This window comes from Oryctolagus cuniculus, chromosome 8, assembly GCF_964237555.1.
Source record: "Oryctolagus cuniculus chromosome 8, mOryCun1.1, whole genome shotgun sequence".
In the NCBI taxonomy this organism is placed as follows: Eukaryota; Metazoa; Chordata; class Mammalia; order Lagomorpha; family Leporidae; genus Oryctolagus; species Oryctolagus cuniculus.
The window spans coordinates 19,086,170-19,113,736 of record NC_091439.1 but is presented as its reverse complement, the minus strand read 5'-3'; the positions used below and the strand labels follow the sequence as shown (position 1 = coordinate 19,113,736).

The following is a 27,567-nucleotide window of genomic DNA, read 5'->3' as shown; positions in this document are numbered from 1 at the left end:
ATGGCAGGGGGTGGGGATCTTCCATCTGCTGGTTCACTCCCCAAGTGGCTAAAACAGCTGAGGCTGGCCAGGCTGAAACCAGGAGCCTGAGTCTGGGACTCCCACATGGATGCAAGAGCCCAGGCACTTAGACCATCTTCTGCTGCTTTCCCAGGTGCATTACCAGGGAGCTGGATCAGAAGTGGGGCAGCTGGGACTCGAACCAGCACCCACATGGGATGCTGGCGATGCAGATGGCAGCTTCACCTGCGCCCCAACACCCACCCCATAAGTTTGACTTTATTAAGAGTTCACATAAGAGAGATCTTCAGGCTTGCCCCCAAATGGTAGAGTTAGAAATGTGCCGGGGTCGGGGGGCCGGCGCTGTGGATCACTAGGCTAATCCTTCGCCTGTGGCACCGGCACCCCAGGTTCTAGTCCTGGTTGGGGCGCCAGATTCTGTCCCGGTTGCTCCTCTTCCAGTCCAGCTCTCTGCTGTGGCCCAGGAAGGCACTGGAGCATGGCCCAAGTGCTTGGGCCCTGCGCCCGCATGGGAGACCAGGAGGAAGCACCTGGCTCCTGGCTTCGGATTGGCCCAGTGCGCTGGCTGCAACGCACCAGCCATAGCGGCCACTTGGGGGGTGAACCAATGGAAAAAGGAAGACCTTTCTCTGTCTCTCTCTCTCTCTCCCCCCCTGTCTAACTCTGCCTGTCAAAAAAAAAAAAAAAAAGTGCCAGGGGAATCCTATTCAATCCCATCGAGGTGGCATGTACCAATGCCATCTCACTAGTCCAGGTGATTAATTTCAGTTCACAATTGACCGTAATGATAGGTCTAAGAGTCAAAGGGATCACATAGACAAGACTAGCATCTGCTAATACTAACTGATAGAATAAAAAAGGGAGAGAACGATCCAACATGGGAAGCAGGATACACAGCAGACTCATAGAATGGCAGATGTCCTAGGCCTCAGAATCAGCCCTTAAGGCATTTGGATCTGGCTGAAGAGCCCATGAGAGTATTTTAGGCATGGAAAGCCAAGACACTCTGGCAAAAAAAAAAAAAAAAAAAAAAAAAAAATCCTAAATGAAAGATCTCTGCGAGTGAGATCCCAGTAGAAAGAATGGGCCATCAAAGAAGGAGGTACCTTTCTCTGAAGGGAGGAGAGAACTTCCACTTTGACTATGACCCTGTCGGAATAAGATCGAAGTTGGGGAACTCAAAAAGCTTCCATAGCCTTGGCAACTCATGACAAAAGCCTAGGGTGATTACTGACGCCATAAACAAGAGTGTCAATTGTTAAGTCAACAGCAGGAGTCACTGTGCACTTACTCCTCATGGAGGATCTCTGTCCTTAATGTGTTGTACAATGTGAATTAATACTATAACTAGTACTCAAACAGTATTTTACAGTTTATGTTTCTGTGTGGGTGCAAAGTGTTGACATCTTTACTTAATATATACTAAATTGATTTTCTGTATATAAAGATAATTGAAAATGAATCTTGATGCAAATGGAATGGGAGAGGGAGCGGTAGATGGTAGGGTTGTGGGTGGGAGGGAAGTTATGGGGGGGAAAAGCCATTGTAATCCATAAACTGTACTTTGGAAATTTATATTTATTAAATAAAAGTTTAAAAAAGAGAGATCTTCAAAGAGTTCATAGAGAATATATATTATGAAAACTATGTATGAATTCTAAAATTTTGGCATTAAAATAAGCTCATACCAAATTGTTACAAATGTCTGAACATAATCCAGTTTGAAGCACGAAGAAGGATAAGATATCAATTTGAAAAGAGCCCCTATCAGTGCAACATAAAATTCTGCTACAAATTAAGGGAAAATAAATAATCAAATTTATAATGGAACTTATGTGGAATAATGATGAAATCATTGATGCTTGATGAAAGTTGATTAACATAATGCTTCAAAGAAATCATCAGTTTACAAAGGAATAACTTGTTTTAAGAAGGGAGAGATGATGTTGAACATGAATCCCACAGTGGCAAACTATCCACATCAATTTGGGAGGAAAAATTCATCTTGCTTGTGCCCTAATTGAACAGGACTGCTTATTAAAGCAGAAATAATATCCAGTGCTGTATATATCTGCATTGGTTTGGCTTACTTAATTCTGACAGAAAAATTAAAGTTGAGCAAATTTTCTGCTTGATGGGTGATAAAACCCAAATCAGCTGCACCCAGATCAGCTGCAGACAAGAGCAGAGATTTCAATGGAGATTTTCAAAAAGCAGGTTGAAGATTCTGAAGGATTTGTTTGAGAAACTAGAGTAGGAGAGGAAACATGGCTTTCCCAATACAATCCTGAAGACAACACAAAATCAAAGCAGTGGATACCAAGAGGTATGAAATGGTCCAATCAAAGCAAAAACGGACCAGTCAGGAGCAAAGGTCAAGGGCAACAGTTTTGGGGGGATATTCAAGGCATTTTGCCTATTGACTTTCTAGGGGCTAAAGGATTTATCTATAAATCCTTTATAAAAGAAGTGTTCTGAGAAACACTTCTTTATAAAAGAAGTATAAAAGAAGTGTTTTGAGAAAGTTTGGCAAAATTTTAGCAGAAAACTTCACTGAAGAGTTCTTCTCCAGAACAGTAGTGCGCTTGTTCATTCCACTCATAAAATGAGGGGAACTTTGTGAGAGTCTCTACCTTCCAGTCCTGATTTTGATCTTTCCAGCTTCTTTTATCTTAAAAAAAATCTTCAAAGGGTGCCCATTTTCCTTCAGTTGGTAATGTACAAGTGCTGCATTGCCATGGTTAAATTACCAGGATACTCATTATTTGGGGATGGACTAAATGGTTGGTATCATCACTTACAAAAGTATCTTGAACTTGATCTTGATGCAGGCTATGTTGAGAAACAAATTCATGGTTTTTTTGTTTTGTTTTGTTTTGTTTTTTGTTTTTTAATTTGACAGGCAGAGTTAGATAGTGAGAGAGAGAGACAGAGAGAAAGGTCTTCCGTTGGTTCACCTCCCAAATGGCTGCCACGGCTGGTGCACTGTGCCGATCTGAAGCCAGGAGCCAGGTGCTTCCTCCCAGTCTCCCATGCGGGTGCAGGGCCCAAGCACCTGGCCATCCTCCACTGCCTTCCTGGGCCTCAGCAGAGAGCTGGACTGGAAGAGGAGCAATTGGGACTAGAACCCGGCGCCCATATGGGATGCTGGCACCGCAGGTGGAGGATTAACCAAGTGAGCCACAGTGCTGGCCCCCAAATTCATGTTTTTAAAATTTTTTCATTCCATTTTTTTTTTCACAAACTGCTTAAATTCCCCTAATGTAAGTAAAATCATACAGTATTACTCTTTCTGTGCCTGGCTAATTTTAGTTCACACAATGTCTATCAGGCTTATTTATGCCACACGTGTTAAGATTTTTTTTAAAGATTTATTTATTTGAAAGATAGAGTTATTGCAAGGCAGAGGCAGAGAGAGAGAGAGAGGGAGGGAGGGAGGGAGAGGGAGAGAGGTCTTCCATCCACTGGTTCACTCCCCAGATGGCCACAACAGCTGTAGCTGCACCAATCTGAAGCCAGGAGCCAGGAGCTTCTTCAGGTCCTCCATATGGATGCAGGGGCCCAAGGACTTGGGCCATCTTCTACTGCTTTTCCAGGCTATAGCAGAGAGCTGGATCAGAAGTGGAGCAGCTGGGACTTGAACTGAAGCCCATATGGGATGCTGGCACTGCTCGCTGCAGCTTTATCCACTTGCCACAGTGCTGGTCCCAAGATTTTTTTAAAGACTGAATAATATCTCATTTGATATGTATAATACATTTTTCTGTATCAGGTCATTATGTTGTTCCCATATTCGGCTATTGTGAATAATGCTGCAATGAACATGAGGGTACAGGCATCTTTCAAAACCTTGCATACATACCAGAAGTAGAATAAATGCATCAAAGCCAACAAAATATAAAAGGCATTCAGCATCACTAATCACCAGGGAAATGCAAATAAAAAGTGCAGTGAGATATCACTCACACGTGGTCATGAATGGGCCAGGGCCAAAGCCGGGAGCCAGGAACAAAATCCAGGTCTCCCACATGGGTAGCAGGAGCCCAATTACTTTTTATTTCCATGTCTTTCTTGAACACCTTATTTTCTTCATGGGTTGTTTTCTTGATCTTATTGTTCATGCTCTCTTATAGTTTGCTATGCTTGCTTAAAATGATTATTTAAATTTTTTTCAGGCTATTAAAAGCCATCCATTCGGGGGCAGTTGGTTACTGGAAGGTTGTTGTGTTCTTCAGGTGGTGCACTGTGTCTTGGCTTTTTCATTGTCCATGAAGCCTCAAGTTGCTGTGTTCACATTTGAAGATGCGATCACCTCTAGGCTTCATTCACTGGCTTCAGCAGAGAAACACCTGTAAGAACCAGCTCTGCTAGGGATTCTAAGGTTTTCTCAGAACTTTTCTATGGGTGCACCACTCCACCCATCTTGCTCCTTCTTCCGGATGGATTTTTAAGATTGTGTGTCCTCTTACAAGTCCAGAAAGTTTGTTTGCTTTCCCTGGGGTGATGCCCTGAAATGCTCACCTTTGTGTGCTTTCTTCTAACCCCATGGCGTTGGGCTGTCTGTGTGTGGCATCTACAGGGGCTCACATGGACTGTCTCTGGGGTGCACACATGGAGCCAACCACTGGGGGTGGTAGTGAGGCACATGAAGCATCAGGGTGCCTGTGGGTCAGTTGAGGGTGGTGTGTAGGTGAGGCATCCTATACAAGTCGTGCTTAGGCTTCCCGATGAAGTCCTTAAAGCTGTAAGATCCGGGGTCCCTTGGTTGAGTTCCTAGGCCCTGATTGCTGGAAGTTCCTGCCTCTGTTCGCTGCTCAAGTACTCGGCTGTGCTGATGACCACAGTAGGAGAGTGGGATGGAAAGGAGATGGTCCTCTTGGGCAGTGTCTCATAGGCTGGAGGAGCCAGATACTCACTCAGTCCACTCTCACTTTGGCCCATGTGAGAAATCAAGGGCCAAGGATGTCTCTCTTGGCATTCTCTTGCTACCTAGGAGAGGGAGTGACATGGGTAAAGTGAAATTTCTTGTTGGCCTTTTCAGTGCATCCCTTCTTGGATTCTTTTTTTAAGATTTTATTTATTTGTTTGAGAGGTAGAGTTACAGACAGCGAGAGGGAGAGACCGAGAGAAAGGTCTTCCGTCCATTGGTTTACTCCCCAGTGGCCGCAACAGCTGGAGCTGCTGATCCGAAGCCAGGAGCCAGGTGCTTCCTCCCAGTCTCCCATGTGGGTGCAGGGGCCCAAGCATTTAGGCCATCCTTCACTGCCCTCCCAGGCCACAGCAGAGAGCTGGACTGGAAGAGGAGCAGCTGGGACTTGAACCAGTACCCATATGGGATACCCGCACTGGAGGCGGAGGATTAACCTACTGTGCCATGGCGCCAGCCCCCGCCCCCTTGGATTTTTTACTCCAGTGGTGCATTGGACACCTGGACTCCCACAAGGTACCCTGCCCTGTGGGTGACAGTTGATCAAAGCTTCTGTAGGGAGATGATGGTAGAACACTCCTATCCCATCTTCTTATTGATACCTCTCTCCTCTGCTTTCAGGTTGTTCTCTGTGGTTTCCATTCGCCCACAAAAGGCAAGAGAATCTAGGAAGAAAATAACAGTGCTCCGCTCTGGATATTTGCTCTTAAAAGTAACCATTATTTCAGGGCAAAAATTTTCCTCCTCCCTAGTTATCCCAGACTGTAACTTCCATTAGAGCTTGGAGCTCTGAACAGAGTAATTTGAGCATGATTGGGTTTTCCAGAGAATTAAGAGAAATGAAAACAATGTAATTAAAATGATGACTCATCAACTAGTAAACTGTATTTGCTCATCTATAGTCACCTCCACCCTGCTTTAATTAAATTGGGTTAACAGTAGAGGTTCTACTACTAAACTCCAAATTCAAGTTGTTTAACACAGTAAAAGACATTTTGCTTCTTCATGTGAAGGCCAAGGTGGCTGTTCTGGCGGGAGACCTTCCCCTTCCACGTGGTGATTCTGGGAGGCAGAGCACCTCCCCTGGGGGTTACCCCGTCCCCTGGGGCCCCATGGGCCTTTGTCTCCCTCTGGCAGGTGGGGGTGGGGCAGGGCAGGCACACGTGCTCCTCCCCACGTCAGCCTGGGTCTGAGGCACACCACTTCTGCTCACATTCCAGTGTGATGCCAGAGAGCTGAGACGCGGATTCCTTGGCTGGGCAGTGATCCTAGCAACAACTGCACACTCGGGAAGGGAACAGCTGGCCATGCGGCCACACATTCTATTTTGAGGAGGAAACACAATATATTTTTTCCTGTATAATTTCCATCTCTTAGAATTGAATCGTGGAAGGGTTCATAAGACTCGGGATTGAACATTGTTACCATTCTCTACAGTGTTTCGGTACTGCTTGCCTATTTTCTGTGGCATTTACAGTTTTAGTGTGTGTGTACGTGTGAGGAGAGGGCGAAAGGGCTATCTTGCAGCCTTAAGGGTTTTCTCTAACTAACAGAGAGAGAGGTTTCTAACAGTTCCCTTGAATGAGTGCTACTGTGCTGACTGGCTTTCCTAATAGAATTTGACTTCACGGGAATAGTCTGTTGGAGACTGGTTTTGTGTGTTCCTCTGGCTTGCTGAGGCAAGAGGACAGGACAGCCAACCATTTGTGCTATTGTTAAAAATCAGGAAAGACGTTCTTTCTCTCTTAGCCGTAAGGAACAAAACATTAAAACACACTGCACAGCTTGGAGACAAGCCTGAGCTGGTGTAGGGGAAATTAAGCAAACTGATTGCGGTGTTCCTATAAAGTTAAGGTGCATCTGATCTGAGTAGCACAAAATACAGTCCTGTCCCATCTCTATTGCTATTCGGGCCCTCCAAAATACTGATTAACCCCACTCATCACATCTGTCTTCTAGAGCTGCCTGGCCGTCTGCAGCAGATAGATGGGGTGTTGGCGAGGTGGTAATGGGAGCAGCCAAACCATGATGAAACCTATTCAATAGCTATTACTTTGTATCCTGTCTCTGCAGTTTTATGGTAAAGTACTGACATAAGGAAAGGTAGAAATGACATAATTGTATTTTTTTAAGATTTATTTTATTTTATTTGAAAGGTAGAGTTACACAGAGGCAGAGGCAGAGAGAGAGAAAAAGAAAGATCTTCCATCCACTGGTTCACTCCCCAGATGGCCACAATGGCCGGAGCTGTGCCCATCTGAAGCCAGGAGCCAGGAGCTTCTTCTGGGTCTCCCACACAGGTGCAGGAGCCCAAGAGAGAGTGGGATTGAAAGTGGAACAGCCAGGACTCGAACTGGTGCCCATATGGGATGCCAGCACTGCAGGTGGTGGCCCTGCCTGGTATGCCACAGCATCAGCTCCTGTATCTATTCTTTTTTTTTTTTTTTTTTTTTTTTTTTTTGACAGGCAGAGTGGACCGTGAGAGAGAGAGAGACAGACAGAGAGAAAGGTCTTCCTTTTGCCATTGGTTCACCCTCCAATGGCCACCGCAGCCAGCGCATCGTGCTGATCCAAAGCCAGGAGCCAGGTGCTTTTCCTGGTCTCCCATGCAGGTGCAGGGCCCAAGCACTTGGGCCATCCTCCACTGCACTCCCGGGCCATAGCAGAGAGCTAGCCTGGAAGAGGGGCAACTGGGACAGAATCTGGCGCCCCGACCGGGACTGGAACCCAGTGTGCCAGTGCCGCAAGGCGGAGGATTAGCCTAGTGAGCCACGGCACCGGCCTCCTATATCTATTCTTAATGATGACTAACAAATTTGTCCATATTGCCTTTTTCATTCTCAGATGGTCATTTAAAATTATTTATTTTTAAAGTTGTTTGTGAGGTAGAGAAATGGCGCAGGGTACAGGGAGAGACAGCAAGCTCCCACTTGCTGGTTTACTCCCTGAATGTTGCAATGGCTGGGGCTAGAGCCAGGAGCCAGGAGCTCAGTCCAGGCCTCCCATGTGGGTGGCAGGGACCCAAGCAGTTGAGCCGTCACCACCTGCTTCGTCTCAGCGTCTGCAATGGCAGACAACTAGATTTGGGAGCAGAGTCAAAGATTGAACCCAGGCACTCTGGTATGGGATGTGGGCAAATTAACTGCTAGGTAAAACGCCCATCCCTCACATGGTCATTTTGACATAACTGACAGCTGCTGTCTTCATTCAGAGGTGAGAGTACGTCAAGGCAGAATTATTTAACTTGGTCACATGTTAACCTCCCTTAGTGCTTTGTTTCCACGTCCATGTCTAACTTTTGGGTTATCTACTTTAATTGTGCTGGGAAACCCTGGTCTACTGATCGTCCCTTTGTAATATCCAGTCACAAATGGCCCAATCAGCTGGGCTGTGCTTAAGTGTGATTCATGATCATCATAGGAAAAAAGTTCTCAAATTCTTTGCCATAGCTGCTTTTTAAGGAATTCAGTCATATTTGTTCAGTCTACACTGAGATGGTTTTCCTTTTGTATTAATTGTCTTTCCCAGTGTTTCATATGGTTGAGGCTTTCCTGACTGGTTCTTTCCCATAGTCCATCATGTGCTCAACCCTCATATTCGAAGAACAAAGCAATAGCTAATCAAATCCAACTATGAGGGGCAGGCATTTGATGTGGCAGTTAAGGGGCTGCTTGGGGGGTGGGGCAGCACTGTGGCATAGCTGGTAAAGCCGCCACCTGCAGTGCCAGCCTCCCATATGGGCACCAGTTCGAATCCTAGATGCTCCACTTCTGATGCAGCTCCCTGCTAATGGTCTAGGAAAACAGTGGAAGATGGCCCAAGTGCTTGGGTCCCTGCACTCACCTGGGAGACCTTGTAGAAGCTCCTGACTCCTGGCTTTGGATTGGCTCAGTTCCAACTGTTGCAGCCACTTGGAGTGTGAACCAGCAAATGGAAGACCTTGTTCTCTGTCTCTCCTTCTCTCTGTAACTATTCCTCTCAAATAAATAAATACAGTCTTAAAAAAAGTGAGGCATTCTTTTTTTTAAAAAAAAAGAAAGAAAAAGAAGCAGCAGCAGCTTAGGATGCCCAATCCCAAATCCAGCTTCCTGCTGATTTACATGGGGGGAGGCAGCAGTGATGGCTCAAGTAATTGGGCCCCTGCCACCCACATGGGAAACCTGGCTGGCATTTTGGCTCCTGGTTTTGGCCTGGCCCATCCATGGCTATTGTGGGCATTTGGAGGCATGAACCAATAGATGGGAGCTCTGTTTGTCTCTCTGAAGGACTTTCAAATAAATGAGTGAAGTTTTAAAAATCCAACCACTGGGACCAGCGTTGTGGTGTAGTAGGTTAAAGCTGCTACCTATGATGCCAAAATCCTATAGGGACACTTGTTCTCATCCTGGCTGCTCTACTTCTGATCCCTGCCAATGGACTAGGAGAAGCAGCAGCAGATGGCCCAAGTGTTTGGGCCCCTGCCACCCACATGGGAGACACAGGTGAAACTCCTGGCTTCTAGGGAGTGAACCAGCAGATGGGATAGCCACCCCCCATCTCTCTGTCTCTCTGTCTCTCTGTCTATATGTGTGTAAAACTTTCAAATAAATAAATAAATCTTTTTTAAAAAAAACCAAGCATTAAAAAAATGCAGTGTAACAAACAAGCTGAGGCCTCTGACTTCTCTCCATTTGTACTCTGCTGAGACAACTTCTAGCAAGTTTTTGTGTAATTACAAAGCTCTATGCAGCAGAAGCAACTTTGTGAAGAGTGAGTTGGGATGCAGGCTGATTCCACTGGGCCTGCACTCACTGGCCAGCCCTTTCATTAGCTATGTTGCACACCTGTACTGCTCTAGTTAATCTTCCAAAAGGGCTCTTTGATTCTGTTGTTCCAGGGGATGTAGTGTGCACTGGGAGGGAGTTTTATACGGGATGACCATGGCGGCCCCGGGTGTGACACCTGCAGGATATCCTAGGATATTCCCCACTCACAGACGACAAATTCCAAGTCTCTGAAACATCTATCTGGAACTGCTTTTGTGGCAAACATCCTCTTAGGAGAATATTTTTGAGGACCAAATCTAAAAGGACAACCAGCCTATGGCTTGCAATGTGATTGCTAGAGTATTTGTGTCCATTTTGAACACCCTTATTTTTCTCCTACTTCTTCAGTTCTATTTCTATTCTTCTGTGAAGCCTTCTACAAGCCTCAAAAGACTTCAAAAAGCAGTAAGAACTTACCAGACTCCCCAAAAGTCGTATTCTGCCCACCCAATCCACTATCCACACAGAGAGATTTCAACATAGAAATGAGGCTGGAAACAGGCAGGGGCTCTCTTCCACTGTTTCGCTCACTCTGTTCCAGTTACATTGGCTTCATTTTGTACCTTGGAAATGCAAAGTTGTTTCCTGTCTCAGGGCCTTTGCATATGCTGTTCTGTTTGCTGAAACTCAGTTATTTCAGCTCTGCTGAGCAGTATCTTGCAGATCTTTCTGTCCTGAGACTCAACTTCGCCTCTTTAGAGAGCCCTTCCCTGGCTACCATGTATAAAGGAAGTTCTTCACATCCTCCCCTCCTAATTTTTATCTTGGTGCCTGGCTTGCTTTTCATGTTTGTCTACTTGTTTATTATTTCATTCTCCAACAACAGAAGCTTCATAAGGGCAGAGATTTGTCTGTCTTGTTTTTCCTTATATCCCCAGCACCTGGCACTGGGCTCGACACAGACTAGATGCACTAAAATGCTTGAACAATGGTTGTTTTTAAGAAAGAAATATCTATTTATTTCAAAGGCAGTGTGACAGAGAAAGAGGGAGAGATAGATCTTTCATCCACTGGTTCACTCCACAATGCCTGCAATAGCCAGGGCTGGGATAGGCCGAAGCTGGAAGCCAGAAACTCCATCTGGGTCTCCTACGTGGGTAGCCGGCGCCCAAAGACTTGGGCCATCTTCTGCTGCCTTCTCAAGCACATTAGTAGGAAGCTGGATTAGAAGTCTTGGGGCCAGTGCTGTGACATAGTAGGCTAGGCCTCTGCCTGCAGCGCCAACATCCCATATGGGCACAGGTTTAAGTCCCAGCTGCTCCAGCTCTCTGCTGTGGCCTGGGATAGCAGTGGAGGATGGCCCAAGTGCTTGGGCGCCTGCACCCGCGTGGGAGACCCGGAAGAAGCTCCTGGCTCCTGGCTTCGGATTATCGCAGCTCCGACCGTTGCAGCCTTTTTGGGAGTGAACCAGCAGATAGAAGACCTTTCTCTCACTTTCCCTCTCTCTCTGTAACTCTACCTCTCAAGTAAATAAATAAAATCTTTAAAAAAATAAGAAGAAGATGTGAAGATGAGAGCTAGGCAGCTCCTAGTTGCCTGACAAGATCAAGAGGGAGTGCATGCAACACCAGAGAATCTGATTAACGCTCTGAACAAGTCTGGATTAAGTGACCTTGCAGAAAGTCTAACTAATGACAATGAGACAAATAGTTAGCTTCTTTTTTCTTTTTTTATTAAAACTGTGATAAGATTTTGTTACCAAGCAGCATTTGATAAGAGGTCCACTGGTTTTGGTAAACAATAAACATTTTTATAACAAAAAAAAAAAAGAAGAAGAAGAAGAAAGAGAAGGAGAAGAAAGCGGCCTGGACTCAAACTGGCACTTTGATATGGGACCTTGGTGACACAAGCAACATCTTAGCCTCTGCACCACAACGCTGGCTGTTGAACAAGTTTTTATGAACTTTCCATTGTTTGCTTTTACCTATAATGTAATCCTTTAAAGGGGAAGTTCTTTGTTTATAATTTGTCTTCCAAAAGGCACTTGATGCATTCCTTGAAAAGCGAGAATGTACTTTGTAGAACTAGCCATTAAAAAGCTTGTTTTTCTAATGACAGCCTTTCGATTCCTATGTCGTAGCCCTGAAGTTGTAATACCTTAAAAACGGGGTGAATAAGCAGTGCAGGGCGCTGTTGCACGTGTATCCACTCCTCTACCCCCAGCCAGGTTTGGTAATGCACTTGAGAGGAGCCTTCAAAAAGTTTACTAAAATGCATAGTAAAATGATGGATCGTTTTCTAATTTTTTTTGCATCCAAATAAATTTCTCAGTTAATTCCATTTTCCACAAACTTGTTGACGGGTCCTTGCCCAGGCAGGCAGACGCCAAGTCCGAAGCGTGCATGTGAGTGGTGTGACAAGTGCAACAGGTGTGATTTGCAGAGTGAGGGGAAGAGAGCAGAGGGCAGGTGAATGTTCGGCAGGTGCCTGCTAGGGAAAGACCTTCCATTTCCTAGTCATGTAGGTGTCTTATTGCTTCTGAGCCTGCTTGATTTTGCTTCAGTGTGTCCCCTTGTGCCATTTGTGGGTTATTTCCAAAGCTTACTGCTGCTGGAGATAGAGGCCCCCGAGGAGAAGTTGGGGGTCCAGCAGAAGAGCAGAGCAAGGGTGTGACTGGGAGGAGGGCCCTTTTCCCACAGGTTTTCTGGCCCCAGCGTGGGATGGTAAAGCTGTGGATGGCAGCCAGAGCAGGCCACCTGCCCCAGATTTCCCCGGGGAGACTCCCGGCTCCCCACCAGTGGCCAGCTTTTCCCAGACAGAGGCATGAGGACTTCCCCTCTCCAAGGTCTGCTCTGTTCTAAGTCCAGGAGTGGGGCCAACGAGAGGACTCACCTTTCCCTCAGCCCTACAAGGAGACACCAGGGAACAACACTCGGCCATCTCAACCACCCACACCCAGCTCCTACCTGTCTCACCTGTGTGACTTCACTCCCCAGTCCACCTGTGAGGCACCTGAGTCCCCCTCCTTGAGGCGTGGCACGCTCTGCTCCCACCATTTGCACACCCGGAAGGTTCTCCTTGTCCTGCCTCCACTCGTCTCCCAGCACCTGCTGCCTGGGGGTGGGGGTGGGGGGGAACAGCCAGTTTTCCCACTGCCCTTTCAGTGCAAGCACTTACAGGTGCATTTTGTGGCGAGGAGAAGGAGGGCTCTGAGAGACTTTGTCATGAACATCTGCACTGTCTCCCCCAGGGCCACCCTTGACTGCTTTGTTAACAGAGGATAGTTGAAGGGGGAGGCCAGGGGCTCACACAGGCAGGCTGCTGCTCCCTCACCTTCCCCCATCCCACTGTGGAACTTAACAGCCACTGCTGTTAAGGGGACCGAGGTCACGCAGAACAAAACTCCCTTGCCATAGCTTCCGCGTTCACTGGGGGTGTTAGCTCCTGCCGCAGAGGAACCAGCTAGCAGCAGGACTTGGTTTTCTGGCGCATATGCTTTGCTGTGAGAACTGCATACGTTTCATTTAAACTGCAGAAGGAAAGAAAGATCACATTAGGAAAGAGGGTTTAGCCTAGCAGTTAAGGTACCCAGGTCCCACACAGGCGCGCTCTCTAACTCCTGGCTCCAGCTTCCTGCCGCTGCAGACCCTGGAAAGCAATGGTGGTAACTCAAGTGATTGAGTTCCTGCTACCCATGTGGGAGACCTGGGTTGTGATCCAGCTCCTGGCTTCCCCCTGGGGATTTCAGGAGTTAATTGGCATCTGAGAGTGCACTCACTGTCTCTTTGTCTCTCTCCCCACCTCTCAAATAAATTTTGAAAAAATTGGAGCCAGCATTGTGGTACAGCAGGTTAGGCTGTCGCTTGTGAAGCCAGTATTCCATACCAGAGTCCCAGCTGTCTGCTTCCAATACAGCTCCCTGCTAATGTGCATGGGAAAGCAGGGGATGATGGCCAAAGCGCTTGGGCCCCTGCCCCTTACGTGGGAGACCCGGATGGGATTCTAGGCTCCTGGCTTCAGTCTGGCCCAGCCCTGGCTATTAGGACCATTTGGGGAATGAATCAGCAAATGGGAGATCTCTTTGTCCCTTTCTCTCTGTCATTGTACCTTTCAAATAAATAAAATAAATCTTTAAAAAAATGTTTTTTGAAAGAACACATTGGCTACTTGTAAATATGGTGGAGGGATAAGTACTTATGCCTGGACATGAGGTCCTCATGACACGGGAAATGCCAGCTCTGCTGGGTGGTTGCCAGCACGTCCCAGAGATCCCAAGACGGGCCTCTGACTCAGGAAATACCAAGCTGCCTTCCAGGTGTTGGGAATTTTGTTTTGTTTCCCCCTGTCTGTTTAAAGTAGGAAGCAGACTAACAAATGGTTAAATGTGTTTGCCGGAAAATATTCAAGTGTGAGGCAACTGTTTCCAAATTCCCCGCAGAGCCTGGACACAAGGGAACATTGGCAGCCAAGCCTGTTATTAAGAAGGTCACACGGTGCCATCTGCTACTGCGTGCGCTTCACTGTTGAAGCACTACATCCCTGAGGAGGTGGCTGCAATCGATTTTGCCCATGAACCTATAAGACAGCCCTGTAGTGGGCACTGCCGTGGTTTCCGTGGGCACTGCTGTGGTCTCCGTGGGCTTGTGTGAACAAGCCCTGTGCCGGCCTGTGCGCTGGGCTGGAGGTACATGGAATAAGACCAGAAGAAGGTGAAGGTTTAGGTCTCCTTAGCTCAAGCTGCTGGCTGGTGTTCCTACTTCTGTGGGTGCCTAGTTTTAGCCGTCTACAAAATATGATGATAGCACCATAGGGCAGCACGATGAATGCCTTATTCTTTATTGACAAGTTGCAAAATGTTTTAATCCTTAGAAAAGTTGAAAGAATAGTACAATCAATATCTACCTAAGCTCTCCTCGGAGATGCTTCAGTTGTTAGCATTTGGTCACATTTGTTAACATTTAGCTTTATCTCAGTCTCTGTATGAGGGCGCTTCAAAAAGTTTGTGGAAAATCCAATTAAAAGATGTTTATTTTGGTCCAAAAATGTCAAAATCTGTGTATAGTCGTGATACATATTTTCCATGAACTTCCTGAAAACTTCTTTTTAAAAAAATGATATATTGATTTATTTGAAAGAGTTACAGAGAGGGAGAGACAGAGATATTCCATCCACTGGTTTACTCCTCAAATGGCCAAAATGGCTAGGGCTGAGCCAGGCTGAAGCCAGGAGCTTCATCCAGGTCTCCCACATCCGTGACAGAGACCTAAATACTTGGGCAGTCCTCCACTGCTTTCTCAGGCCATTAGAAGGGAGCGGGATCAGAACTGGAGCAGCTGGGACACGAACCAGCGACCATATGGGATGCTGGCATCACAGATGCTACCTTTAACCACTATGCCACAGTGCTGGCCCCTTGAAAATGTCTTGTATGCTGATACAAGTATATACTTCTTTGCTGAACTACTGAGAGTAAAGACATCATAAAGCATATCTAAAAATTCTTCAGCATGTGTCTACTATGAGTAAGAATGTTCTCTTACATAACCACATATCATTATAACACTTGAAAAATTTAACTTTGATAGACTAATTTTTATCAAGCGTGCAGACCATTGAGTGCCTTATTCTTAAGACTGTCAAGAAAAGAGATTTGTCCTGTAATCTCTCCCAGTGGTTAAAAAACTCTCCAAGACAGTGATATCTTATATTTTTGAGGCACTTTGAAAAATATCATGACAGCTCTGGGCCTTATTTTCAGAAAACTATCCACAGACACTTGCATGAGGATACTTCAAAAGATTAGAGGGAAAAGAGAATTAAAAGACAAGGTTATTTCAGTGCAAAATTTTGAAATCTGTGCAGTTTTTTCATAATGTTTCCCCCTCCCCCACCCTTCGACTCCCACTGCCACTCACCTCCCAGCACAAAATAAACATCTTGTCATTTCATTTTCCATGAACATTTTGAAGTACCCTCTTGCAAGCCAACAATGCTCACAGCTTGGATCCCTCCAGGGTGTCCATGGACTTCAGGTTAAGTGTTTTGTAATCTAAAGCTCTTGCTTTGTGTACATGCAATTTAAGACACAATACTCCCTAAGGATGGAGAGTAGCTTGTCTTCATTTTCTCTCCTTATGTTTTGTGCTCATGAACTTTCCTTTAAAGGAATTCAGAGTTTTTTTGTTTGTTTGTTTGTTTGTTTTTTTCCATTGGTTCACTCTCCAATGGCCGCTGTAGTTGGCACACTGCGGCCAGCGCACTGTGCTGATCCGAGGCCAGGAGCCAGGTGCTTCTCCTGGTCTCCCATGGGGTGCAGGGCCCAAGCACCTGGGCCATCCTCCACTGCACTCCCTGGCCACAGCAGAGAGCTGGACTGGAAGATGGGCAACAGGGACAGAATCCAGCGCCCCAACCGGGACTAGAACCTGGAGTGCCGGTACCGCAGGTGGAGGATTAGCCTAGTGAGCCAAGACGCTGGCCGGAACTCAGAGTTTTAAGGAGTCTCTGAGATGGGTAGGTGGGAGATGGAATTCTCATCAATCTGTTAAAAAAAAAAAAAAAAAAAAAGCTGAATCACAAATAAGACTGGTGTTGTACTATGATAGATACCCAGTAGGTGGACTAAATGATTCGAATGAAAGACCTAGGAACATGCTTCCAAACTTGAGCTTCTTTGTGCAAGAGCTGATATCAACAAGCCTACACTTGCTTTCTTGATAATTTAGTTTTAAACATCAGATACCTGTAGCATTCCATCAGGGTTGACACATCTTGTAAGCACTTAATATCTAAAGGTAGGATTTGTTGATGGTTACTGAGATAGTTTCATCCACAAAATTACCCAATTTGGTTCCAGTTGTAGGAGTAGGAAGTAGAACAGAGAGGTAGATACCTGCTAGCAAATGAGGGTGCCATTAAAAGTCGTTAATCAGAAGGTGAGCTGAAACTGCCAGGGTCAAGTCGAGCTGTGGGTTCTGTTTTGTCAACTATGAACTCCCAAAGCGAAGTCTTCGGCTAACCATATTCCAGCATATGTGAGCTTACTCATTCCTCTCCAAAAACAAACCAAAGAAAAGGAGAGACATTTCTGACTCAGAAAAGTGACCAAATTTGGCTTAAAGATGAACACAACCATGTAAATAACACATGGACATGGCAATGGTCTAGTATCTGTTCTTGGTTTTGTTCCCCTCCCCCCATAATTTGTTCAAATGACTTTCTGTAAAATTTGTATGTTATAGACTCATGTAGTTTACTAATTAATGATTATCTAGTGTAATTCTTGAAAGAAAGGCTAACAAAAAGCCAGTTAAGCTTCTGGCAGGCCTATGGAATGTATAAAAGTCTTATAGAGAGCTTTGAAAGGCTAAGAATTTAGAGAGTGAAGCAGTCAATAATTATGCAGGATAAACTTCTTATCCATTTGCTTTTCCTGGAGCTATGAAAAAGTGAGGTTTTCTTGAATTTAGCTAAATAATTGTTAAGCTCCTCAGCTTTGTCTTAAGATACCTTTCTTTTAAAAGTTTATTAACATTGGCCGGCGCCGCGGCTCAATAGGCTAATCTTCCGCCTTGCGGCGCCGGCACACCGGGTTCTAGTCCCGTTCGGGGCGCCAGATTCTGTCCCGGTTGCCCCTCTTCCAGGCCAGCTCTCTGCTGTGGCCAGGGAGTGCAGTGGAGGATGGCCCAAGTGCTTGGGCCCTGCACCCCGTGGGAGACCAGGAGAAGCACCTGGCTCCTGGCTTTGGATCAGCGCGCTGTGCCGGCCGCGGCGGCCATTGGAGGGTGAACCAAGGGTAAAAGGTGACCTTTCTCTCTGTCTCTCTCACTGTCCACTCAGCCTGTCAAAAAAAAAAAAAAAAGTTTATTAACATAAAATAGCACAAATAATGAGTGCTTGCTAAAGGCTGTTCCTCTCCTTTGCCTTGTCCACTCAAAGCCAGACCCTGTTTTGCCAACCAGGACTCTCCATTAGCATTTAAAACTATTTTAATTAAAACACACCAGAGAACTCAACGTGAGTGATTATTAGGGAAATATCAATTTAAAAAACAATGAGAGGGGCCAGAGCTATGGCAGGTAAAGCCACCACCTCCAGTGCTGGCATCCCATATGGGAGCCTGTTCAAATCCTGGCTGCTCCACTTCCAGTCCAGCTCTCTGCTATGGCCTGAGAAAGCAGCAGAAGTTGGCCTAAGTCCGTGGACCCCCGCACTCATGTGTGAGACCTGGAAGAAGCTCCTGACTCCTGGCTTCAGATAAGCCCAGGTCTGGCTGTTGCAGCCATTTGGGGAGTGAACCAGTGCATGGAAGACCTCTCTCTCTCTCACTCTGCCTCTGCCTTTCTGTAACTTTGCCTTTCAAATAAAAATAAATAAATAGGGGCCGGTGCTGTGGCACAGCAGGTTAAAGCCCAGGCCTGAAGCGCTGGCATTTCATATGGGCGCCAGTTTGCCAGTTCAAGTCTCGGCTGCTCTACTTCTGATCCAGCTCTCTGCTATGGCCTGGGAAAGCAGCAGAAGATGGCCCAAGTCCTTGGGCCCCTGTACCCACATGGGAGACCAGGAAGAAGCACCTGGCTCCTGGCTTTGGATCGGGGTGGTTTTGGCCGTTGCGGCCATCTGGGAAGTGAACCAGCAGATGGAAGACCTCTCTCTCTGTCTCTACCTCTCTCTGTAACTCTATCTTTCAAATAAATAAAATAAATCTTTAAAAGAAACGTAAAGCAATGAGATACCACTGCATGTCCATCAGAATGGCTGTCATCACAAAACAGATATAAACAAATGCTGGTGAGGATCTGGAGAAACTGGAACCTCCACTCATTGCTGTGGAAATATAAAATAGTAACAGAGCTGCTTTGCAGAATACTTTAGCAATTTCTTTACAAGTTAAACATAAATGTATCACAGGACCCAGCAATTCTACACCTAGATTTTTACCCAAGAGAAATGAAAACATGTCTACACAAAGACTTGCACATGAGTGTTGACCACAGCATTATCCTACGTGGCCAAAATTGGTAGCAACTCTAGTTGCCTATCTAGTGGTGAATGGATAACAAAATGTGTAATAGCCATACAATGGAATACTATTCAGCAATGAAGAACAAAGCACTACAATGTGGACAAATATCAAAAACATGATGGCAACTAAAGAATTCAGAGGTAAAGGACCACATAGTGTATGATTCCATTTATATGAAATGTCCAGTAAAGGCAAATCTATGGAGAAAGAGCATAGATCAAGGATTTGCTGAGGGCTGATGGTAAGAAAGGAAATGAAGTGGGCATGAGGGATTAAAAATATTGGTCAGGAGCCAGCACTGTGGCACAGCATGTTAAAGTGACAACCTGCAGTACTGGCTTCCCATATAGGTGCCGGTTCATGTCCTGGCTGTTCCACTTAAGATCCTCTTCCCTGCTTATGGCCTGGGAAAGTAGTGGAGGATAGCCCATGTTCTTGGGTCTCTGCCACTTATATAGGAGTCCAGGATGGAGTATCAGGTGTCTGGCTTTGGCATGGGCCAGCCCTGGCCATTGTGGTCATTTGGGTAAAGAACCACCACTGATGGCAGATTTCTTTCTGTGTCTGTCTGTCTGTCTGTCTGTCTCTCTCTCTCTCTCTCTCTCTGTCAGTCTACCTTTCAAACAAGCAATACTGGGTTTATGAAAGGATGGCTGTGGTGATGGTTGCCCAACTTGACAAGTTTACTCAAAATCACTGAACTGTACAGTTGATCTGAGTCAATCTTATGTAAGTTATACATTAATAAAATTGATTAAAAATATACCAGAGTTCCTTAAGACCTTAAGAAAGATTTACAGCCTTGGAATTTCAGTATAGCCTTGGTTCCTTCTGATTTTCTAGGAGTATAAGCACTGTATCACAGAAGACTGTTCCAGACCTAAAAATGCTTACACCAAACCTCCAGGTTGATTACAATTTCACTTTTAGCTACTGCTTCGTCTGACCTGACCAACTCTCATTTTTGTTTTGGTGGTGGAATGCAAAAGGGAAACAAGTGATATGTGTCCTTTTGTTCTTCTTCTTCTTATTATTATTTTTTTTTTGACAGGCAGAGTGGACAGTGAGAGAGAGAGACAGAGAGAAGGGTCTTACTTTGCCGTTGGTTCACCCTCCAATGGCCGCCGCGGCCGGCGTACCACGCCGATCCAAAGGCAGGAGCCAGGTGCTTCTCCTGGTCTCCCATGGGGTGCAGGGCCCAAGCACTTGGGCCAACCTCCACTGCACTCCCTGGCCACAGCAGAGAGCTGGCCTGGAAGAGGGGCAACCGGGACAGAATCTGGCGCCCCGAACGGGACTAGAACCCGGTGTGCCGGCGCCGCAGGTGGAGGATTAGCCTATTGAGCCTCAGCGCCAGCCCTTCTTATTATTGTTTTTGATAATTGTCTAATTGGGAGCATAAGAAATTGTACTAAGACTGGCTTTAACCCTGATTTCCCCTCTTTGTTTGCATTCAGGACTGCTCCCTGATATAACGAGGCCCTTAAAAAAGTCACTTGACATCAAGCATGGAGTGGTGAGTCTAATGTTTCTCAGTGCTCATTTACATGTAGAGAGCTTAAATGATTATCCTCTGTGTAGTATTCATATGGAAATAAGTCAAAAGCAGTTAGAATTAGTTTTAAAATAATACTCATTTGTCAGATATCTATGTGTGTGGCTTTCTACTGGGTGATGGGGATGCAAAGACTACAAAAGTGTTACAAATTGTCAACAACTGATGATGCTCTCCTTTCATCATTGTCACCAACTTTTCCTCTTTCTCATGCATGGTGGTAATTACATTTACTCTATTGGCAAAGAAAAACAAAAACAGCCTTTCTCAGATTGTAAACTTTCATATAATACAGAGAAATGGAAACAAAAGCAAAAATCATCCAAACTCCTTACTTTCCCTCAGAGATAATCACTATTTACATTTTAGTAAACTTCCTTACGAATGTCTCTCTATACTTATGAGTGCATAAAAATATATGCACACGCAGAGAGTATACTGATGAATTCATATACTGGGCATTGTTCTCTGTAATTTTTTTTAAAGATTTATTTATTTATTTGAAAGTCAGAGTTACACAGAGAGAGAAGCAGAGGCAGAGAGAGAGAGAGAGAGAAGGGGGTCTTCCATTTGCTGGTTCATTCCCCAGTTGGCCGCAACAGGTGGAGCTGTGCCGATCTGAAGCCAGGAGCCAGGAGCCAGGAGCCTCCTCTGGATCTTCCCTTGCGGGTGCAGGGGCCCAAGAACTTGGGCCATCTTCTACTGCTTTCCCAGGCCATAGCAGAGAGCTGGATCAGAAGTGGAGCAGCCGGGACTTGAACCAGTGCCCATATGGGATGCTGGCACTGCAGGCGGCAGCTTTACCAGCTATGCCACAGCGCAAGCCCCTGTAATTGGTTTTTATCATTCAGTATTTTCATGGACATCTTTCAGTGTTAATAAACATAGTGCTTTGTCATCATTTTTGAAAATTATTTACTTGAAATACAGAGTGGAAAATTATTTACTTGAAATGCAGAGAGAGAGAGAGAGAGAGAGAGATCTTCCTTCCACTGGTTCACTCCCCAAATGGCCACAGTAGCCAGGGCCACATCCAGGGGCCTGGAACTCCACTGAGGTCTCAGACTGGCAGTCATATGGGCTTTCATATGGGATTCTGGCCTAGCAGGTGTCAGCTTAACTCACTGTGCCATGATACCACCACAGAGAGACATCATCTAACCACTGGGTCACTTCTCAAATGGTACAACAGCTAGAGCTAGGCCAGGCTGGGTTCAGGAGCAAGGAGTCCCATCTGAGCTCCCACACGGGTGGCAGGACTTCAGTTACATCTGCTGCCTCCCAGGCACATGAGTATAGAGCTGACTCAGATGCACAGAACAGCCAGGCCTTGAACCAGGCACTCCAATACGAGATGAGGGCATCCTAAGCCGTGGGTTAACCTGCTGTGCCACCACATCTTTCCTGTCGTCATTTTTTAATGGATCCATAGTATTCCATTGAGAGAATAAATCACAAGTTTAAAAGAGGCCATGTCACCAGGTATTTAGGTTTCTTAAATTCATGACTAATAGGAACAATGCTGTGATAAATAAAATTTGAATATATATTATATCTTGCAATTGCGAAATAATCTTTTCAGGTTACATACCTTTAAGCAACAATCTTGAATCAGAAGGTACACTTATATTTTGGAAATTATTTATTTTCATTTTATTTCAAAGGCAGAGACAGAGAGTCCAACAGAGAGGAATCTTCCGTATGCTGGTTCATGCCCCACATGCGTGCATCATGCAGGGCTGAGCCAGGCCAAAGCCAAAAACTCCATCTGTAGGGATACAAGTGCCTGTGCTACAACCAGCTGCCTCCCTGAGTGTGCATTAGTGGGAAGCTGGAATCAGGAGCAGAACCAAGACTTGAACCCAGGCCCTCTGTTCCGGGGTCTGAGCAGCCCAGGTAGTGTCTTAACCACTGTGCCATGCGCCTGTCTCACTCCACTTCTATATGGCCGAATTGCCTTCCAGAACAACAGTGCAAGAGAGTGCCTTTTCCTGCGCTGTCTCCAACACTGGCTGTAAAAAAATAATCTTAGTGCTTTCCAATTTGGTAGATGAGGATATTAAAATTTTTTCAATTTCATTTATTTATCAGTGAAGTTGAGTATCTTATGTTTATTAATTGTTGATAGTTCTTCAGGCTGATTCTCATTATTTGCGGTAGTTATGTTTCTAAATGTTGCCTTGACCTTGAACTCTGAATTAAGGAGTACTGAACCATTGCTCCCAGGAAATGCCAGGGTAGGATCCTGTGAGCCGCCAATCACAATGTTTTTTGCCAGCAGAGCAATATGTAACTTTGTATGTATGTTTCTGTTAAAGACACTTTAATATAGGTTGCTAATTTATTACCACTGAGCTCACAGCCAACAGGGTTCTACATCATAGGTAAGGGAATCTTAATTAGCACAGGTCTTTTCTCTGGAAGGCATATCACAGGCTTCTTGTGCTTAGGAATGCTGGACAGCCCTTCAGCCCAGTTCTTGGAGCCATTGCGCATGGTGAAATTACCAAAAAAAAAACATGGCAAAAATATGACACTAAATAGGCTTTGCAAAGGACACCTGACGTCAGTACGACCTTGTTTGCCTTGTTCACCTTCAGGCTGGGAAGGTACCTGTCTGGTGACTTGAATTTTTGCCACTCCAGGCATGTCCACAGATAACCTCAAAGGTGCTGTTAGTATTGACTTTGGGATTAGGATTACACATAAATTCTAGCAAGTCGGTGAATTTGTAAATCTGGAATCCATGAATGATAGGGTATGACTGTTTATTTCCTTTGCCATTTTTCTAGTAGGATGTTTAGCTTTGTCTTATAGACTCATGAAAGCTAGGATTGTTCTCCTACTTCATTAATATTTTCTCCAATTTTGTCATTGCATTTTACTGTTATTATCTGTTATTAAAGTGAATTTTTAAGACTTTCTTTATGTACTTATTTATTCATTTAAGAGCCAAACACAGACAGAGATTGCCCATCTGTTGGTTCATTCCTCAAATGCCCACCACAACTGAGCTGAGTCAGGTGGCAGCCAGGAGGGATGCAATCCAGGTCTCCCACGTGGGCAGCAGGAGCCCAGTCACTTGAGCCATCACTGTTGCCTCCCAGGGTCTACACTGGCAGGAAGCAGGAGTCGAGATCAAGAGCCAGGAATTCAACCCAGGCACTCTGATGTGGGATGTGGACTTCTTAACTGCTAAACTAAACACCCCCTGGCCTATGGCAGCTTCTCACAGCAGTATCAAAGCGTCTTTTGAATTACAGAGAGAATATAATAAATTTCTTTTTTCACAGGCAGAGTTAGACAGTGAGAGAGAGAGAGAGAGAGAGAGAGAGAGAGAAAGGTCTTCCTTCCGTTGGTTCACTCCCCAAATGGCTGCTATAGCCAGCGCTGCGCCGATCCAAAGCCAGGAGCCAGGTGCTTCCTCCTGGTCTCCCATGTGGGTGCAGGGCCCAAGCACTTGGGCCATCCTCCTCTGCCTTCCTGGGCCACAGCAGAGAGCTGGCCTGGAAGAGGAGCAACCAGGACAGAACCGGTTCCCCAGCCGGGACTAGAACCCGGGGTGCCGGAGCCGCAGGCAGAGGATTAGCCTAGTGAGCCACGGCGCCGGCCAAATCTAATAATTTTATTAGGTTTCTGTTATTGTGGTTGGGATTGACTTTGAGCTCTCCTTTTTGCAGGCACACCAAATTTGGTGCTTTGATGATTTTTCTCCGGCACCTCGAAGTTATGGAAAAATCTGTAAGTCTCCTCCTAAACTACTGCTTGATGTCTTTTTTCTGCCTTTATTTTAATCATGATCTCCATCTGATACTTTCTTATTTTTCATAGTCTGGGGCCATTTAAGGCTGGTTGCATTCTGCTTGCCCCTTCCTGTCCCTCTTCTAACAAAAAGGAGAGTTGGAGGCAGAAGTAACAGGAAGGAGAAATCCGACAGATGGGCCACTCAGCACTCAGCAGCTCTGAAACAGGAGGTGTACATGAGGAGGTTGTGGCGGTGGCCGGGATCGGGATTATATATGAAAGAGTTTGGAACTATTCTTTTTTTTTTTTTTTTTGATAGGTAGAGTTATAGACAGAGAGAAAGAGAGAGAGAGAGAGAAAGGTCTTCCTTCTGTTGGTTCACTCCCCAAATGGCCGCCACAGCCGGCGTGGAACTATTATTTTAAAATTTGTGTTGATTTATTTGAGAGGCAGATAGAGTGAGACGCACAGAGAGATCTCCCATCTGCTGGTGCACTCCCCAAATGCCTGCCGCAGCCAGGGCTGGGCCAGGCTGAAGGTGGGAGCACAGAACTCAACTTCATCTCCTCCATGGATGGCAGGGATCCAGCAACTTGAGCCATCGCCACCGCCTCCCAGGGTCTGCATTAGCTGGAAGCTGGGGTCAGGAGCCAGAGCTAGGAATTGAACCCAGGCACTCCCATATGGGTCTTGGGCTTCTTAACCAGTAAGACTAAATGCCCACCTGGGATTGGAAGAACTGACTGAGGAATGTCAGGAAGTCCCAGCAGACTCTGGCTGCCATCAGCACTTACACATTGTTTGCCTTTTCACCCTAGATATGAGGCCTACCAGGCCAGCACATGTGATCTTACTGAACTACAAGAGACAAGGGGAAGGCTTCCTGAGTCATGTAAGAATCTTCTTACTGTCATCCGAAAGGGGAACCCTGGGGAGCCACAGGAAGTGGGCTGCCGGGTGCGTCTGCCTGCCCGTGGGTGTGAGCGTTCAGAGCTGGTATAAAAGGCTGTTCTGATTTATAATCAGATGAAAAGTAGAGCTCTTGTGAGACAAGGTACAGTCTTCCTGAAAGCCTAGAACAATTGCATAGATTTTTCCAGCTTGGGAGAAATGAACCTCAAAGAGGATTATGGGAATTGCACTGTCCAAATAATAAGCCAGTGAGATTTGGGGGTATTGTGAAAAAGGTGGGAAATGCTGAGTGTCCTTCCCTCGTGCCCAGGGTCCAGGGGCTACCGCCTCACGCGCCTGTCCTGCCACCTGCCTGCTCCCTGTTGTGGCCCTTCAGACCAGGGGTTCTCCCTGGTCTAACCAGACTTTCTCAAAGCCCACTATTTCTATCAGGATGTTCAAATGCAATTCATGGTATGTCCTAGAGTTCTGGCAGAGATTCTTACAGAATAAGTGGAAAGAAAGAATAAAAACTGGTTTTTCCATGAACCCTCCTGAGTTCAATTATTAAGAAGTTATGACTGTTTTTGCTATCCTACTTTGTTTATTAGGATATCTTTGTTAACTTTAAAAAAACTTCACTCACATTAAGTAATTATATTTGCAATACCATTGATGTGATATGCTGGCTATGTGTATGAAGGTAAAAATGCATGGAAAATGCAATGAAAAGATACATTTTGGTGCAGAAAACGTTGAAATCCACGCATGATACACATAACATGCATTTTCCATGAACTTGTTGAAGACCCCTGGTATGCCGGCTTTCAAAACCTTTTGCACTGTGATAAACTTATCTTCGAATTGTTTCTCCATGAACTTTTTGAACTCCCCTCATGTTAGAAAAAAAAAATCCTGAGCATTAAAAAAAAAGTTTTTCAAGTACCAGCTGACATAATCACAGAACCACCTGTTACAGACACATAGCACTTCGGAAATGCTGGTCCACAGCCGTGAACTTGAGAATCTGATGAATTTAGCTAATGGGACAGGGCTGGATGATCCCCCTTGGCTCCCAGACAGCTAGTCTACTTTAATGGTAACCAAAATGGTGCATTTTTCTTGAGTTTTCTGCTTGAGGACCTGGTGCATTTCAAGCACAGGAAGGCAGGGCTGTGGCAGGCTGTGGAGGGGTTACTCGGGGGCACTTGAAGCTGTGTGGTCCACAGCAAGTTCTGTATCTTGTGGGGGCAGCCAGAGACCTCCCTGCACCCCCGGGGCTTGGTGGCTGCTTCTAGGAAGGGGAGATGATTTCCTGAAAGTCTCGTACTGCTTGCTGGCCTCCTGGGAATGGCTTGGGAGAATCATTAACTATTGTTAAATAAATAATCCCTCCTGCTGCACAGCGCTGTGCCGCTGCCAAGCGATTCCATTGCCAATCAGTGTCTGCAGCTGTTCCAGCAAACAGCTGCCGTTCTCTGTAAGGTGCTTCCCCGGCTTCTCCCCGAGAGGGAATTCTCTGTGCACCCAGCCACCGCCGGTAAGTCAGCCATGCTGGACGATAAGTGACACTACACCCTGCTCCTGTTGTGGTGATGCAAGAAGAAACTAAACGTACCCCCACCCCGCACTGCATACCCCCCACTATTAATATTGGAGCTTATCTGAGAAAGCTTGGCCCTACAGTCCTGATTGAAAAAAAAAATCATGATTGCTTAACTTATGAGACAAGGCAAGTCGTTGTACCTATTTTAAAAATTGCTTTATTTTCATTGCATTTGAAAGAGGGGGGGGGGAGAGGTTTTCCTGCTGGTTTACTCCCCAGATACCTAAAACAGCTGGGTCTGAACCAGGCTGAAGGCAAGAACCCGTCTAGTTGATCTCAGCACTTGAGCCATCACCTGCTGCCTGCCGGGATGCACATAAGGAAGAATGCTGACATACAGAGCAGAGGCAGGACTTGAACCCAGGCACCCTGATAAGGAAACAGGGCGACTTAACCCCTGTGCAAATACCTGCTCCGAATCTTACTATATTTTAAAGGGTGTTCTACTTGGGGGAAGGAAAATAAGTTTTGAGATAAAAAAAAACGCCCATTCCTGCGTTAGCAACAAGCAGGGATTTAATGAAACGTTTCAACCATTATTTAAGGATATTCTCACTTTGAGCAGTGTTTGCCAGGTGTCTGGTGCCTTTGGTAACGAACCTCTACATATTTACATTGTTAGGTCCTAGTCTCGGAATTCATGATGCACCACTGTGATTCTAACCTGCGTGGAAAATGAGGTTAAAAGGTGTTTGTTTTGGTGCAGAAATATGTTTTGAAATCATGTGTAGTTTTTTCCTAATACGCATTTTCCATAATTTTTTGAATGAAGCCAGAAATGCACCCTGAAGAATGTTGGGATGAAAGGAAAAGGAGGGAGGGGGTTGGAGGAGGCTCTTTGGCTACAGGAGGATTAAGGGACTGTGGGGGCTTCTGTAGTGATTCTGATAGCCTATGACACGGGAAGGTTCCAGGCGAGGTGAAAGCGGCAGGCGCCAGCCCACCTCCTGCTCACGAGTGCTGTCTGCTTTGGGACCACCTCGTTCTCATCGCGTGGGGAAAGGCGCCCTTTGTGGGTGAGCGCGCGTTCACAGGCAAGCCGTGTCTCCGCAG

The 27,567-nt window shown here is 45.8% G+C and overlaps 1 protein-coding gene across 14 annotated transcripts in view; it reads left to right on the top strand.

Annotated features, from left to right (window-relative positions):
* Positions 1-27,567, top strand: part of C8H4orf51 (chromosome 8 C4orf51 homolog) — a 75,474-nt gene that overhangs the window by 31,859 nt on the left and 16,048 nt on the right. For 9 of the 14 annotated variants that reach the window (XR_007909393.2, XR_007909394.2, XM_070047484.1 and 6 more), the window contains 4 exons: positions 20,176-20,234; positions 23,954-24,014; positions 24,105-24,261; positions 24,836-24,909. Coding sequence is in view for 9 of the 14 variants with exons in the window: in XM_070047484.1 (XP_069903585.1) it covers positions 20,176-20,234; positions 23,954-24,014; positions 24,105-24,261; positions 24,836-24,909 (351 nt within the window). In the remaining 5 variants the exon portion in view is untranslated. Of the gene's footprint in view, positions 1-20,175; positions 20,235-23,953; positions 24,015-24,104; positions 24,262-24,835; positions 24,910-25,239; positions 27,562-27,567 lie in introns of those variants that run through there. The other 5 variants (XR_007909395.2, XR_007909396.2, XR_007909397.2 and 2 more) reach the window with 3 other exon arrangements.